The sequence below is a fragment of the Pectinophora gossypiella genome, chromosome 4, assembly GCF_024362695.1.
Source record: "Pectinophora gossypiella chromosome 4, ilPecGoss1.1, whole genome shotgun sequence".
NCBI classification, from domain to species: Eukaryota; Metazoa; Arthropoda; class Insecta; order Lepidoptera; family Gelechiidae; genus Pectinophora; species Pectinophora gossypiella.
Genome location: NC_065407.1, coordinates 1,249,949 through 1,265,660, shown reverse-complemented (window position 1 = coordinate 1,265,660; position 15,712 = coordinate 1,249,949). Strand labels below are relative to the sequence as shown.

At 39.1% G+C, this 15,712-nt stretch overlaps 2 protein-coding genes across 2 annotated transcripts; one reads left to right on the top strand and one right to left on the bottom strand.

Moving 5' to 3' along the window:
- Positions 1-1,361: 1,361 nt before the first annotated feature.
- Positions 1,362-2,972, top strand: LOC126366141 (S-phase kinase-associated protein 1). Its single transcript, XM_050009086.1, has 2 exons — positions 1,362-1,530; positions 1,611-2,972. The coding sequence occupies exon 2, from the start codon at positions 1,611-1,613 to the stop codon at positions 2,097-2,099; it is 489 nt and encodes a 162-aa protein (XP_049865043.1). The 5' UTR covers positions 1,362-1,530; the 3' UTR covers positions 2,100-2,972.
- A 232-nt stretch (positions 2,973-3,204) lies between these two features.
- On the bottom strand, positions 3,205-15,128 carry LOC126366403 (mitochondrial ornithine transporter 1-like). The gene is made up of 7 exons (XM_050009512.1): positions 15,120-15,128; positions 14,917-15,019; positions 14,569-14,810; positions 14,322-14,468; positions 5,091-5,223; positions 4,126-4,323; positions 3,205-3,326 (listed from the first exon to the last, which is right to left on the bottom strand). Exons 1-7 carry the CDS (start codon positions 15,126-15,128, stop codon positions 3,205-3,207), a joined length of 954 nt encoding a protein of 317 aa, XP_049865469.1.
- Positions 15,129-15,712: the final 584 nt, after the last annotated feature.

Genomic DNA, 15,712 nt, shown 5'->3' with positions numbered 1-15,712 from the left:
AAAGTCCTTACCAAACAAAGAGGACAGTCTCACAAAGTGATTTCGACAATGTCCCCATCGGGAATCGAACCCGGAACACCAGATCGTGAGCCTAACGCTCTAACCACTAGACCACGGAGGCTGTTTACTTAATACTACCTGATTATTGAGTGATGGGTTCAACTTTATGAATTAAATGAGGATTAATTGGATGAATTTGATTCACTTGACCACACAATCCACGTGCCACTTATAGTCGATCTTGATTTTTCTTTAATCTTCTCTTTAATCTTCGCCAATCACTTCGTATTCTACAATTTATTGATTGTGATCTGGGATCTTCTCTGAAATCTGGCTCGAAGGACCATGAATATGCCATCAGGCAAAAAGGCATATCAATGCCTTTTTACTGATTTTTAAGGGATTTAGGTAGCAATGAAACAGCACCGTGTTCGACGTAATTACGTGTAATCAATGGAACCGAAAAAAAAAACGCCTGTCAAAAACAATTAACTAATAAAAACTATTGCAAATAAATTGCTATTATAAATTGAAGAGGCGTTTCGGATAATATTTATTCTAAACACTAATATTGTGGCGCCCCCTAGTGAGTTACAGACATGACACTTGTCTAATAACATGAACTCATCAAACACAAACCCGTTATTGAAAACCGCATCAAAATCGGATTATTAGTTTAGAAGATAATTAATAACATTTCTTTGCACAAACGCACACACAAACATCTCTCACCCTAAACGCATATACCTGCTCCGTTCCGTCGTGGGTAAAAAATACACGATTAATTTCTTTTTTGGTTCGTTACATTCATTCAATCCAAAGACCTAGTATTCAATCACTCACTAATACTAGTGATGACCGAGAGAGTTAGCTATTTTTTGTACCAGTAGTACTCATAAAAAATAAGAGACTCTGATAAGTATTCGAGTACTGGCACGAGTATTTGAATATTTCAAAACGAAATAGATTGACGAATCACATAAATAAATACTAATGTCACATAATTATAGTACCTACTTGGCTCAAGGACCAACTATTACTTGGCTTTTAAAATTTAACAGTTTTCGAAAAATCTTAAGGTGGTACCACACCAATGGATTATGTCAGCACAAAACACTGCAAAACACCAATTACCTTCCGATCTACCTATGTTAGTTAATAGGTAATATTAAACACACTTTATGAACAACGTCTTTCCAGGCTATGTTCCACAAAAATAATACTTATAGATGGCGCTGTCCATAATGTTCGTTCTACCAGAACAAGTAATGAAAAAATAGTACACGAGTGCTCGAGTCCTATCAGGTATTTGAGCCAGTATTCGAGTCAGCCGGTTTCGCCCCTCTCTAATATCTCTGTCACTCACTCACTCGCTCAATTGTCATCGATCGTGAGCGTGAGTCGACTGGTTGGATTCTCTTTCTACTAAAAATTAAACTTGGTTTATTTTTATAATTATTCAATAAATCAGTGAGCGATCAACGTAACTCGTTACGAAATAAATAACCGTCAAGTCCCATAAATCTCAATGTAAGTAACTATCTGGAATACTATTTTTGTAATAAGATGGCGTCAGATTTCTAGAGTCTGAAAAATATTTTCCATTACAGATGCCGAACATCAAGCTGCAGTCTTCAGACAACGAGATTTTCGACGTCGATGTTGAAATTGCAAAATGTTCAGTCACAATCAAAACTATGTTGGAAGATTTGGGCATGGATGACGACGAAGAGGAAGTTGTGCCTCTGCCTAACGTAAATTCCGCGATTCTGAAGAAAGTGATTCAGTGGGCTACATATCACAAGGATGACCCTCCTCTACCAGAGGACGATGAGAACAAAGAGAAAAGGACTGATGACATTTCATCTTGGGATGCAGATTTCCTCAAAGTAGATCAGGGCACACTGTTTGAATTGATTTTGGCTGCTAACTATCTCGACATCAAAGGACTTCTCGATGTCACTTGTAAGACAGTTGCTAATATGATCAAAGGAAAAACCCCAGAGGAAATTCGCAAAACTTTCAACATCAAAAATGACTTTACTGCTGCTGAGGAAGAACAGGTTCGCAAGGAAAATGAATGGTGTGAGGAAAAGTAAACCTTAATTTTATTCTCTATAGCTGTAAATTGTACCTAATCTTAACATAATAATACAGTGTAAACTCTTTAAAACAGTCCCGAATGGATTTTTTTAGTTATATCTAGAGAATATTATACAATTTTTTTTAATATGAAAATATACTCTGCTCTAGGAATCTTTTTTATTGAATTATTGTGGTTGCTCTATAATAATTTTAACACCAGAGTTGGTGAGATCCACAGAACAGAAAAATAAAGTGAGGTTGCTCATCGACTCTACCAATTTGAGAAGAAGAATGAGTTATATCAACCAAACTATAAGTTTATAATGAAGGTAATAAACAGTTTACACTGTCATTATAAATAATTTGATTTTGTAGCTCAGAAACTTGTGCATAGTACAAAGATCCAACTTAACACAATGTACTAAAGAATTTGGTATAGATTTGTAACTTTTTAATCTTCACAGATTCTAAAAAACATTTTTGAATTTTGTGGGACAATTAATCTGAGGTACTACTTCGAATTAGAGGGTGGGGTGTCTATCATATATGTATAGGTAGATATTATTTTTGCGTAAGGTATAACATACAATATACAAGTATTATATGCTTATTGAACTGTTAGCTTCAATAAAACAGTCATAATTCATTTTAATGTGTCAGGTTAGGAATGTTGCACATTTTATTGTATTTCACTGATGATTCTGAATGACTGACTGACACTAATATGTAAGTACTAGTTTCATACATACCTACTTTTGTATTTCACATATTTCACCTAATTTATGAGAACATTTGGTTTCCATTTTTATACATATATACATAGTTTATTCACTGTAATAATTAAATGTTTGGCATTGCCCATTTCAAATTAAAGTTAAGAAGACTTATTTTATTTTTTACTGCATGCCAAGAAGTAAAGTTGTATAAGTATCAAGTCTCTGGATTTTCATCTACCTACTCGCCAATTTTCATTGAAATCAGTCCAGTAGAAGTTTCTCACTTACTCATTTATAATAATTTTCTGGATTCAAACAGCAAATATTTAGCCAAAGGCGTATATACGATGACGTTTTTAATTATTAGTATAAATAAAACCGTGTATTATGTTTATTATATATTTTAAATCGCACACAAATAGTGCATGAGTTTTTTACTATATTCGTACACGACGAAGAGCGTCGCGGTCGCGGGAATAGTCCTTGCAAGTGTTGGTATTAGACCGTTGTAAAAGCCCAGGAATCCTGAAAAAAAAAATCGAGTGCTAGTTTGAGTGAGCAACATCATGTACACTTTAGAACTCTGTCGCACTATCATATTTGATATTAACATACAAAAGAGTTAATGTGACATGGTTTCAAAGTGTATACATATTAGTACTTGTGACTATACCCATCCACAGAAGCCAACGTCATGTCGCATAACTAGGAGAGAGGGTATAGAAGCTTCGGGGAAAAGTCACGTATGAGGGATGTGCGCAAGCTACCATACAATTGGTACTATGGCCACTTTGGATCCATAACTAGTTCGTTAAATGAGCCATGTAGGGCTTAAAAATAACCCTGACTCCAGGGTTGATAAGGTTGGTAATCCACCTCACATCCCAGACTATAGAAGAAGACTGTGTGCCGAGGTTTTTCTTGCAGCTTCTTTTCCCCGGCTATACAGGTTGTGAGAAGCTGCAGTAGTTTTAGGCGGATGAGACGTTCGTTATGTAAAAATTGACGATTCAAAGTGTAACTATGTTACCTACTGAATAAAGATATTTTTGAATTTTAATTGAACTAGTCAGTTCGGTATTTGACGGACTCGAATCGGAGTAGTGCGAAAACGCCGCATGGGTAGGTATGACGACAGTTATTCTATTTAACTTTTTTATGAATTAAATGGGACATTTTGTCTTTTGTTTTGTAAAAAGTAGGTTTGACTAGTTGGAAACTACCCTATTAAGTGAGTTAAGAGAAGACAAAAACTTGTGTCATCCGCTATCGTTTCGTGGAAAACGTGTTATAAAAAAATATGATTTAATAAATACCAACGCACCTTCTTTCTTAACGATTTCACATACGATTTCGTAATACTTGTTACTTTTGTCGGAAACCTGTATGCGGGACTTGATCACGTCAATGGGGAACACCATGATCCATAGCATGGCTCCGCCGGCAGCGCCTGCGACCATCGTCTTTAGGAATCCTATATTGTCCTTCTTTTGACCGGGTTTGGCTAGCAACATTCGTACGCCTAGAAATAGTAAATGAGAGACTTTCCAATCGACGTTCCCCAAAAACACGATAGATGGCGTTGTTAAGTTTATTCTTCGTTTAAACTTCTCATTTCATGGATAACGGACATAATGCATCCATTATCTTGGTTTTTGGGTATAAATGATGATCCTTTTTATTACACCAAGGTACAATTACAACTTCCACGCATTATTATTCTTATCAGAATAATGAGAAGCAATATAGGTAGCAACATCATTCTATAAATAATTAGTTTTATATATGCTTTTGCCATTACATTTTTGAATAATTATGTACCCCAGGGAAAATAGGTAATTATCACGTTAAAAGTGAACAACGCCATCTATCGTGTGTTTGGGGAACGTCGATTGGAAAGTCTGTCATTAAATTATAATCAAGATCTATACAGATATACTGCGTGGGGAGACGTAACGTCATCGCCAAAATTCGATTACATTAGTAGCAAAAATTATTTTCTAATAACACTAAATAACTCAAAATTAAGCCTTCTTCCTTTAAAAGAAAGAAAGAAAATATTTAAGGTCTTTGATTTATTTCCATATTGGACGCCACATTTACAAACTTACATTACAGAAATAAAAAAAAAATAGAAAAAAAAACAAAGACAAAAAGGCAAATAATACAGAACTGGGTAACTTTACATGGGCGAATGGTGTTTCGAAGAAGATAAATAAATTCGCACCCGTAACTTGTAATGATTTAAACCGAGCCATAAGTTATCAGTCACCTAAAACAGAATCTCACCTTCGTAAGCGCCGAAGAAAAAGAAATACCCAGGCATCTCTCTCACCATAGTTGGCAGCAGACCTCTGAACATCCCCATTATACCATTCTGCCTGATTATACGCCGCGTCAGTTGCCACGCCGTTATGTGGACCTAAAACCACTAAAACAATTACAGAATCGCGATAACAGGATATACAGGATGTTAGTGACATCGTAACGAATACTCAGGGGGAGGATTCAGACCATGATTCTGAGTTAATATCAAGTGGAATTTTCCGTCGCATTCGCAATATTTTTAGTTTTTTAAAATTATTTTCAATTCTTTACCTTTGCGATACAAAATTCCACCTGATATTAACTCAGAATAATCAGCTGCGAATCACCCCCCTCAGTATTCTTTACGATGTCACTTACACCCCGTACAAGTACATACGAAAGCCATACAAGTAGGGTGTTAGTGACACCGTAACGACTGTTGGGGATCGACGCCTTTCATATTTATTAATCCCGACAGGAAGAAGACGGATTGCTATTTTTATTTAATAGGCGCTAAGTTGACATTGTTCCTCCCCCCGCATCCCCTTTCACTTGTACATTCACATTGCACTGAATTAGACGTTGATTTCATACTCCGATTTTACATTTTATTTCCAATATTACCTGAAGGCGTAATTCCTCAAGAACATGGTCCTTAGCAAGCCGGATTAAGAAGAGATTATAATAACCAGTGATAAATAGATAAATTATCAAGAAATTACGCCGAATATTCGTCGGCCATCGGGGTCACCGAGGTCACCGTAGTGGGTGTGGTCAGGAATACTCTGGATTACAGTGTTTTATTATTATAATTGTTATTAATCAACCCAACACTCTTTTAATCAGGTAGTATTTATGTTTAATCGGACTAATAATAAGGTCAGTACCAATTTTACCTATATTTTTGTAAGGGCAGTAGGTATATAACCTTGAAGTGAATTAAGATTCGAGTTTTCATTATTTTTTAGTTAATTTATACTGTTTAAAGTATTGTGAGCTATTGTAGCACACCTTAATTAGCTAACTTATGACTCAAATCTCTTAATTTGTCATTCATTTTCAAGTTATTCAATGTTTTCAACTGTTTACTTACTTAGGTAATATTATTTCGTTTCTGGTACTTAATTCAACGTAAATAATAAATAGACTTAGTGTATTACTGTTATATTGCCGTAATATTAGTGTGTATGTTATACTTGTATAAAATTAATAGTTCATTTCATCTTTAAAGTGTTAATTTACGTCTTAAAGTAGAAGATAGGTCAACACCGTGCGTAACTTTGATTTGTATACATTCCAGGCTGTCTCTCGCTTCCCAGAATGACCAAAGAAGTAAGAAAGAAAGAAAGAAAGAAAGAAACATTTATTACTTCCGGACACCACAGACACAGACAGACAGGTACATTACATTTAACACAGGACAGAAACCACACGGAAATGAATAAGTACACAGACAAAAAAAATATATAAAATAAAAAAATACCAAAACAAAAAGAAAAACAAACCAAATTCATAAAACAATAATAATAACAAAGTATCTAAATGCAACGCACTGACGGCCCGATCATCTGCGGTGGAGTCCGGAATAAAAGGACCTCGCTCAGCATAAGTCGCGGCGTGAGCCACGACGCTGGTATTCTGCGGGCCCTGCCGAGTGAGGCCACGGACATCGCGGTATATATGTACATAGATACATACTACTTAAACTTACTTACATATAATTATTTAGTATTACAAAATTATAACAATTACAATAAATACACATTAATACGATTTACCATAAACATAAAAATATCATAAAATAATACGAACAATAGATATAGGTCATCAGTTAATAAATAGGTGTGTGTATGTGAGTGTGTTCGTGCGTTGCACCGGTCGGCCGCAGGAGACAGACAGAGTATTTAATCATGTTGTTATTGTGTCGATCTCCAAGTAGATAAAGGTGCGAGTAGTGTGTCGATGGAGGTGACGAAAGAGGAAAGGGACTTAATTAGAAAAAGAGCAAGTATTAAGGGTCGTTTAACGGCATTCACGAACTTCCTAACTCCTTTGAACGTTTCGTCATTGACTCCGGAGGCGGCCAGTGAGTTACAGTTGCGTACCGGTAAGATTGAATCCTTATATCAACAGTATGATGAGGTGCAGTCACAGTTAGAGTGCATTGTGGATGATGTGGATGGTCAGATCGCTGAGCGTAACGAGTTCGAGTCTCGATATTATAAAACACTTTCTAAGGCGCAGCAATTATTGACATCTTTTTGCAGTGATAAGGCCTCTCAACCTGGTACTCACAAGCAGGTCAAATTGCCTACTATCCAATTGCCGAAGTTTAGTGGTTCATACGAGAATTGGCTCGAGTTTCGGGATACTTTCTCCAGCTTGGTACATTCCAACGATGGTTTTGATGAGATTAGCAAATTTCATTATTTGCGAGCCTCGCTGGAGGGGTCTGCTGCTGTGGTCATTCAATCCATAGAGTTTTCCGCGATTAATTATTCCATTGCGTGGAAGCTCCTTTGTGAGCGTTTCGATAATAAACGTTTACTAGTGCAAAATCACGTGTCGGCTCTGTTTAACATCGAAACAATCACAAAGGAATGCTCAGTAACATTAAAACGCGTTATCGATCAACTTAACAAGAATCTGAGAGCATTAGAGTCTCTGGGCGAGCCTACCAAGCATTGGGACACGCTCCTTATATATATTGTGACTCGTAAACTTGATGCAAAAACCTACCGTGAGTGGGAGGAACATAGAGGCTCTCTCGATAAAAGTGATTCTATCACTTTTGATTCTTTCATTGAATTTTTGCGAAAACACGCTAATTTGATCGAAACTTTGGAATCGTCGCGCAGTAAATCCTTTAACTCTAACACTCAAACAAACACACAAAATGCTAAGTCTAATCCTAAATTAAAAACTATGATTTCAGTGCAAGACAGTTCCCCTTCTGCAATCATGTCGTGTCCCAAATGCAAGGGTGAACATAACTTAGCGAATTGTTCGCAGTTTCTCGCGATGAGTAACGAAGCACGGCTTCAATTGTTACCCAATTATAAGGTTTGTTTTAACTGTCTTCGCGCGGGTCATTACGCCAACCGCTGCAGCAGGCCAGGCTGCAAGGTATGTAAGCGCAGGCATAATACTTTAATTCACGTGGCTCAGAACAAACCAGTTTTGAATGACGAGCAAGTTCGCGCCACGCGCGAGCCCTCGCACTCCTCTGCCTTGCCTGTTGCGGAGCCTAGCGCTAACGTAAGCTTGACTGCTAGCGTATCGATGACGCCAGAGTACAATCAGGGCGAAGTTCTACTGTCGACAGCTTTAGTTAAATTGTATGACGCAGATAATCGCGAGTATATCGCGCGCGCTCTGCTCGACAGTGGAAGCACGTCCTGCTTAATGACAGAGAAACTGTCGCAACAGTTAAACCTACCTGTTACGCGAATTAATAAAAATGTATTGGGCATTAATAATGTCGCGTCACATGTTGGGAAAATGTGTCGTGTGCCCATGAAGTCTCTAAATGAGAACTTCTCAGTGAACTTACAGTGTTTCGTGTTGCCTTCAATCACTGATAATGTGCCTCATCGTCAGGTGAACCTGTCTGGTATTAAAATACCATCTGACTTATGTCTGGCTGATCCCAATTTTTATGCTCCGGCGTCTATTGATTTAATTATCGGTGCTGATATCTTCTGGGATATTATGGGGTCGCAGCACATTAAATTAGGCGAGGGAAAACCTACCTTACATGAGACTAGACTTCCTTTGTTCCCACTAGTTCGATTCATTAGTTCGATCGTCGGACTAGTGAGAATTTTTTTTCTCATTAGTTCGACCGTCGAACTAGTGAGCATTTCTTTTCTCATTTGTTCGACCGTCGAACCAATTTAAATTTAAAAATAGTTCTACCACATTTCAATGTTTTACTAATTTCGTAATAAAATAAAAAACGCTTGGTTCGTTATAAAATATATATTCGTGTACATCTATAGGATATCTTAGATCTTCTTTCTTATCGTGTGGGTTGTAAGATTGATGACCAATCTTACAGACCCTGGTGTCAGAGTTATAGAGCCGCCAAAGGCCTAAGACGTGGCTCGTAACGACTACCTCCATAGATAGTAACCGGGACCATCGGCTTAACGTGCCTTCCGAAGCACGGAATCGTCTTATTTTTCGGACAATCTGGTGGCCCGCAATGTCCTAACCAAACCGGGAAAGTCTCACAAAGTAGTTTTTAAAAAACTGTTTCCCACCCGGGAATCGAACCCAGGACCTCCGGATCGAGAGACCAATGCTCTAACCACTAGACCACGGAGGCTGTCTTAGATCGAATACATATTTAAAAAAACTTATAAATTATAAGCTGGCTTCCTAACAAAGTAAATAAACAATACATATAGATTACACAAATCATCGTCATATCACCCGGAAGTTGTCTACTGCACATTTCCTTAGATGCATCTATACCTACATCGCCTAGGTATGTGCATTATACATTATAAACATTTATTTATTTGGAACACCTACATATTTAACTGCAGAATGAGTGTGGTAATAGATTTTATTTTCATTTTGAGGGTAGATGCTTTTTTACCCTGTTTAACTATGCGATATGATGTATTGCACTAGTCATGCGCTGCAGTGATAACGTTTTATTTATTGGTGCCTGTTTAGTTTACTGTTTATTTTTTCGGAATGACGTCTAAAGAATTGAAAATTATTAAAAGTGGTCGAGGAAGGTTTCTGCAATTAGAGGGATATCAATATTACTCAATGGTTTGGTTTGGACATTGCGGGCCACCAGATTGTCCGAAAAATAAGACGATTCCGTGCTTCGGAAGGCACGTTAAGCCGATGGTCCCGGTTACTATCTATGGAGGTAGTCGTTACGAGCCACGTCAGAGGCCTTTGGCGGCTCTATAACTCTGACACCAGGGTCTGTAAGATTGGTCATCAATCTTACAACCCACACGATAAGAAAGAAGATCTAAGATATCCTATAGATGTACACGAATATATATTTTATAACGAACCAAGCGTTTTTTATTTTATTACGAAATTAGTAAAACATTGAAATGTGGTAGAACTATTTTTAAATTTAAATTGGTTCGACGGTCGAACAAATGAGAAAAGAAATGCTCACTAGTTCGACGGTCGAACTAATGAGAAAAAAAATTCTCACTAGTCCGACGATCGAACTAATGAATCGAACTAGTGGGAACAAAGGCTAGACTTGGCTGGATAGTCGCGGGTCCAACTAACAGCGGCCTTGTAGGTTCTCCATTGAAATGTAATTTCACAAAAGTCGATGACATTGAAAACCGTCTCACGAGGTTTTGGCAGCTTGAAGAAGTCTGCCCCGTGTCACCTGAGTTATCTCCTGAGGAAAAAATGTGTGAAGCACATTTTATAAAAAATACTACGCGTCTAAATGACGGCAGTTTCTGTGTGAGAATTCCCTTAAAGGAAAACCCAGACGTATTAGGAGACTCGTGTCATCGTGCTCGTCATTGTTTCTCGTCTATGGAGCGCAGGCTTCAGGGGTCTTTCGGTCAAATGTATAGGGACTTCATGTCAGAGTACGAGACTTTACAACACATGTCTCAACTTCCTGTGGATAAAGTAGAGCCTAATAGTGCTTATTTCATACCACACCATGGTGTTCTGCGTGAAAGCAGCACTACCACTAAATTAAGGGTGGTATTCAACGCGAGCAGCCCTACTTCATCGGGAGTTTCACTTAACAGCATTCAAATGGTCGGTCCCACTGTGCAAGACGATCTGTTGTCTATACTTCTACGTTTTCGGCTTTATAAGTACGTTCTCTCCGCGGACGTAGAGAAAATGTACCGAACTGTCCTCGTACATCCAGACGACAGACATTTACAACAGATCTATTGGCGCGCTGATCCCTCTGAACCTTTAAAAGTTTATCAATTGAACACCGTTACCTACGGGACAGCCAGTGCACCCTTTCTTGCTACGCGTTGTCTGAAGCAGATAGGCCTTGAGTGTGAGGACAAAAAAGTCTCTGAAGTCATTTTACATGACTTCTGGGTAGATGACCTGTTGACCGGAGGGAATGATTTACACGAAACTAAAGTGTTACGTGAGAGGGTGACCGCAGAACTCGCTTCAGCTCGCATGCATTTACGAAAATGGAAGTCGAACGAGCCTGAGTTAGTGCCCGAGTCTGCGCAATCATCCGTCGATTTAAATATCGGTAGCAATGAGCCTAATAAGGTGTTAGGCCTAGGGTGGGACACGCAATGTGATGAGCTTCATTTTCCAATAGGTGACGCCATTTCTAATGTCAATACAAAGCGTAACATGCTCTCCATCATCTCTCAAATTTTTGACCCCCTAGGGCTATTAGCTCCTTGCATAATAAGCATGAAAATGCTTTTACAACGATTATGGTTGCTTAAGTTGAACTGGGACGAGCAGTTGCCCCCGGAGATTAGTGTCGCCTGGGCTGAAATTATTAGACAACTGCCGCAGTTAAACAACTTACGCATACCTAGATTTGTTTTATGTGATTCACACGAGTCAGTCGAATTGCACATATTCACGGATGCGTCCGAGCGCGCATACGGCGCATGTCTGTATGTCCTAAGCGTTAATCAAGATGGTGATGTCTCCGTGCGCCTATTGTTAGGTAAAAGTAGAGTTGCACCTATAAAGCCTACGACAATTCCTAGGCTCGAGTTGTGCGGCGCCCTTGTCGGCGCGCGTCTCTACGAGAAGGCAATAAGCTCTCTTCGTATCCCTATAAAGAGCACCACCTTTTGGACCGACTCTACAATCGTGTTAGGTTGGCTGAAAATGTTGCCTAGTAAGTTGCAGCCTTTTGTTCGTAATCGTGTTGCGGACATATTAGAAAAAACAGGCAACTGTGTATGGAGACATGTCCCCACGGATCAGAATCCCGCCGACTTTATATCTCGCGGCGTAGATATAAACAAGATTCAGCATCTTGATTTGTATTGGTTCGGTCCGAGTTTTTTAAAGCAGCATGAGTCTAGCTGGCCGTCAAGCCCAGTTTCAAGTACTTCATTGCCTGAAGTGCGACATGACGTCTCTTTACACGTGACCGTTAGTGAAAACACTAATAATAGTGTCTTTATTGATTTTAATCGCTTTTCTAACTTTTTGAGACTGAAACGCACCGTCGCGTACGTGTTGCGATTTATAAATAAATGCAAAAAGCAGTCAGTTTCTCATGATTATCTCACGAATGACGAGTTAGAAAACGCATTACATGTTATTATTAGGACGTCACAACGCGAATCATTTCCCGAGTACAAGTTGCTTATTAATAAACAGAATTTACCGAAAAAGAGCCCTTTGTTAAAGTTTAATGTCTTTCTCGATGAAAATAATTTAATGCGCGTTGGTGGTCGCCTTCATCATTCCCATTTTTCCTTTGAAAAGAAACACCCTATCGTTATACAGTCCTCTCATCAATTTACTAAACTATTATTTAATTTTGAGCATCGAAAATTATTTCATGCAGGGCCCCAGTTGTTATTAGCTACAATTCGCGAAACTTACTGGCCAATTGGAGGTCGAAATTTAGCCAAAGCAGTTTTTCATCGGTGTGTACGTTGTAGTCGAGTTAAAGGACAAACAGTAGCGCCTTTGATGGGTAATTTACCACAGCAGCGCCTCGTGCCGGGAGGTTATCCTTTCGAGAATGTTGGTATGGATTATGCCGGTCCAATTTCATCCGTGAGTCGTCAAGGTAGGGGTTGTAAGGTGGTTAAAGTGTTTATAGCCATTTTCGTGTGTTTCACGACTAAAGCGATCCACCTTGAATTAGTTGGCGATTTGACCAGCAATACGTTTTTACTCGCGCTGCGCCGTTTCATTTCTCGGAGGGGAAAACCCATTAATATTTATTCTGATAACGGCACCTCATTTGTCGGTGCTTATAACGAACTGTCGCAGTTTTTAAAAACCCACTGTAACTCGCTGGCTGAAGACGTGGCCAATGATGGTGTAAACTTTCATTTTATACCTGCGTACGCACCGCACTTCGGAGGTCTCTGGGAGGCGGGAGTCAAGTCGACTAAGTTTCATTTAAGGAGAGTGCTGGGAGTTTGTAATTTAACTTATGAGGAGCTTAACTCCACCTTGATTCAGATCGAGGCTATTTTAAATTCCCGACCACTCACCCCACTGTCATCGGATCCGGACGACTTGACGCCATTGACACCTGGCCATTTCATCATCGGAAGACCTCTCACGGCTTTACCTGTTCCTGACCTTCAAGATCGTGCCACGAATCACTTGACTCGATTCCAGCGGACTGAACGACTTCGTCAGCAGTTTTGGGCAAGATGGAGCGTTGAATATGTTGCAGAGTTACAGCACAGGACAAAGTGGCGAACTAATCAACACTCACTGCAGCTGGATTCTCTCGTCCTGATTAAGGAAGATCATCTCCCTCCATTGAAGTGGAAGCTGGGTCGTGTCGTGGCCGTTCATCCTGGCTCAGACGGCATCAATAGAGTAGCCGATGTTAAAACGACAAGTGGTGTAGTACGACGAGCTTTCAGCAAGATTTGCCCGTTGCCCGTGTCTACAAATGATGTTTGTTGAAAGAGAAGCCTTTCAACGCCGGGGGGCATGTTGGGGATCGACGCCTTTCATATTTATTAATCCCGACAGGAAGAAGACGGATTGCTATTTTTATTTAATAGGCGCTAAGTTGACATTGTTCCTCCCCCCGCATCCCCTTTCACTTGTACATTCACATTGCACTGAATTAGACGTTGATTTCATACTCCGATTTTACATTTTATTTCCAATATTACCTGAAGGCGTAATTCCTCAAGAACAACGACCATGATTCTGAGTTGATATCAAGAGGAATTTACCGTCGGAAAATGTTAGTGTTTCTTTAAATTATTTTCCGTTCCATACTTTTGCGACGGAAAATTCCACTTGATATCAACTCAGAATCATGGTCTGAATCATCCCTCAAAGTTTTTGTTACGATGTCACTTAACACCCTGTATGTATTGTGAACGGCTGCATATAAACTTGAACATAAGTAGTTTCTTTCATTTTACTGCGACAATTTTTGATTGGATAAAAAGTCGTCTGCGTGCAAAGCTATGCGGCGTCAAGAAATATTACTTGGGAGTCCTACGCGGCCAAACGGCCCAATATTTAAAAATATACCGGTTTTCATACAGCAGTTTGTGGGTTTTGTGCATTCGTCTCTCTCATGGCTTGTAGTTGGCACTTGATCAGTTCAGTCGGGCAAAGTGCGAATGATGAGAAGAATGCCGATAGAAATCCTGCTGAGGCATTGCTCAGGATTGATAGTTCTTCCACCTTCTGAAACGTAGATATTTGTCCTTTGGACAGTTATTCTGTAAGGACTGCTCATTAACAGCGGTTTAAAAAAATAATTATTTTGTTAGGTCATAAAAATTACCTGTGTCCCAGTTATAATACAGATAAATTTCTGACAGTATCCATAAGCCGCAAATAGAATAGCGTTTTCCGACATGTTAGCAATAATAGCGGGCACAGTACCAGCGTAGAGGCCCCTCACATTTTCATTTTTGAGTGTCGTTTTCAAGCAATCATACATTCCTTTATACAAATGTGGAAATATCTGCATTTTAACTTTTACTGTATCAAGTGGCTGACCGACGAAAACTGATGCTATACCACCTGTAACGGAAAAAGTGTATTAGAACTTTAAAAATTTTCGGGGGTTCTAACATTTTAAATACTTACACACCCACCGCAAAAAAAACAAACAAGATGATTTTCTTACCCAATAACCCAGCGATGAAGTCAATGACTCCACTCTTCAGGTTTTCTGTAGCTGATGAGTCCTTCATATGTATGTACGATGGTGCACTGGCTAGTTTTAAACCCTGAAAGTTACACGTACAACTCGTGTGGTGGACAGAGCATAAGTACGCACTTTTCATACGAATGCTTAAGATCAGAGACCAGGTTGTCGCAAATATATACGTAATCCATGTTGGAGCGGTTGGTCCTTACTCAAAGGAAGTTACTTCGTCAGTAGAACAGAAGATAATGCCATTGAAATCTTCTATCGTTTGGGTTTTGAGGATTACTATTGAACCGCCAAATGCCACGGACATGCCTCGTGTAGCAACTACGTACTTATAACAGTAAGTAACCCGACCCAATTTAACTTGCCTTTCGCAGCACTGGTCATCCTACTTTCGGACAATCGAATGATCAGCCTGTAATGTCCAAACTAAGTACCACAATGTGCTTTTTTGTGATATGTCGCAGGGATTCCAACCTGGGACCTAATGCTCAACCACTGGACCGCAGAGGCCGTTAGAGAAGTAGAAAGAATAAATGCACTAGCAGGTAATGAAATTTTGCATACACTTGTTATAGTAATAGACCCAGTAGTCATCATCATTACAGACTTTACAGGTATTCAGCTAGGTCGCTGCTCGGTTGGTTTAAGTGCTTTTGATATTATGAATCCTGAGAAGCACTGTCCACAAAATACTATAAAAACAGGAATAAGTACTATATCTTTAAATTGAAATACAACACATTTATAAAAGCAAACTCGTGTAACT

Excerpts from the sequence above, each read along its gene's own strand:
- LOC126366141 (XM_050009086.1), top strand. The coding sequence starts at position 1,611 with ATGCCGAACATCAAGCTGCAGTCTTCAGACAACGAGATTTTCGACGTC.
- LOC126366403 (XM_050009512.1), bottom strand. Across the intron at positions 5,224-14,321 it reads CACAAAACCCACAAACTGCT|GTCCACATAACGGCGTGGCA; the intron begins GTATGAAAACCG and ends TAGTGGTTTTAG. Across the intron at positions 4,324-5,090 it reads TTTCTTCGGCGCTTACGAAG|GCGTACGAATGTTGCTAGCC; the intron begins GTGAGATTCTGT and ends TACTATTTCTAG.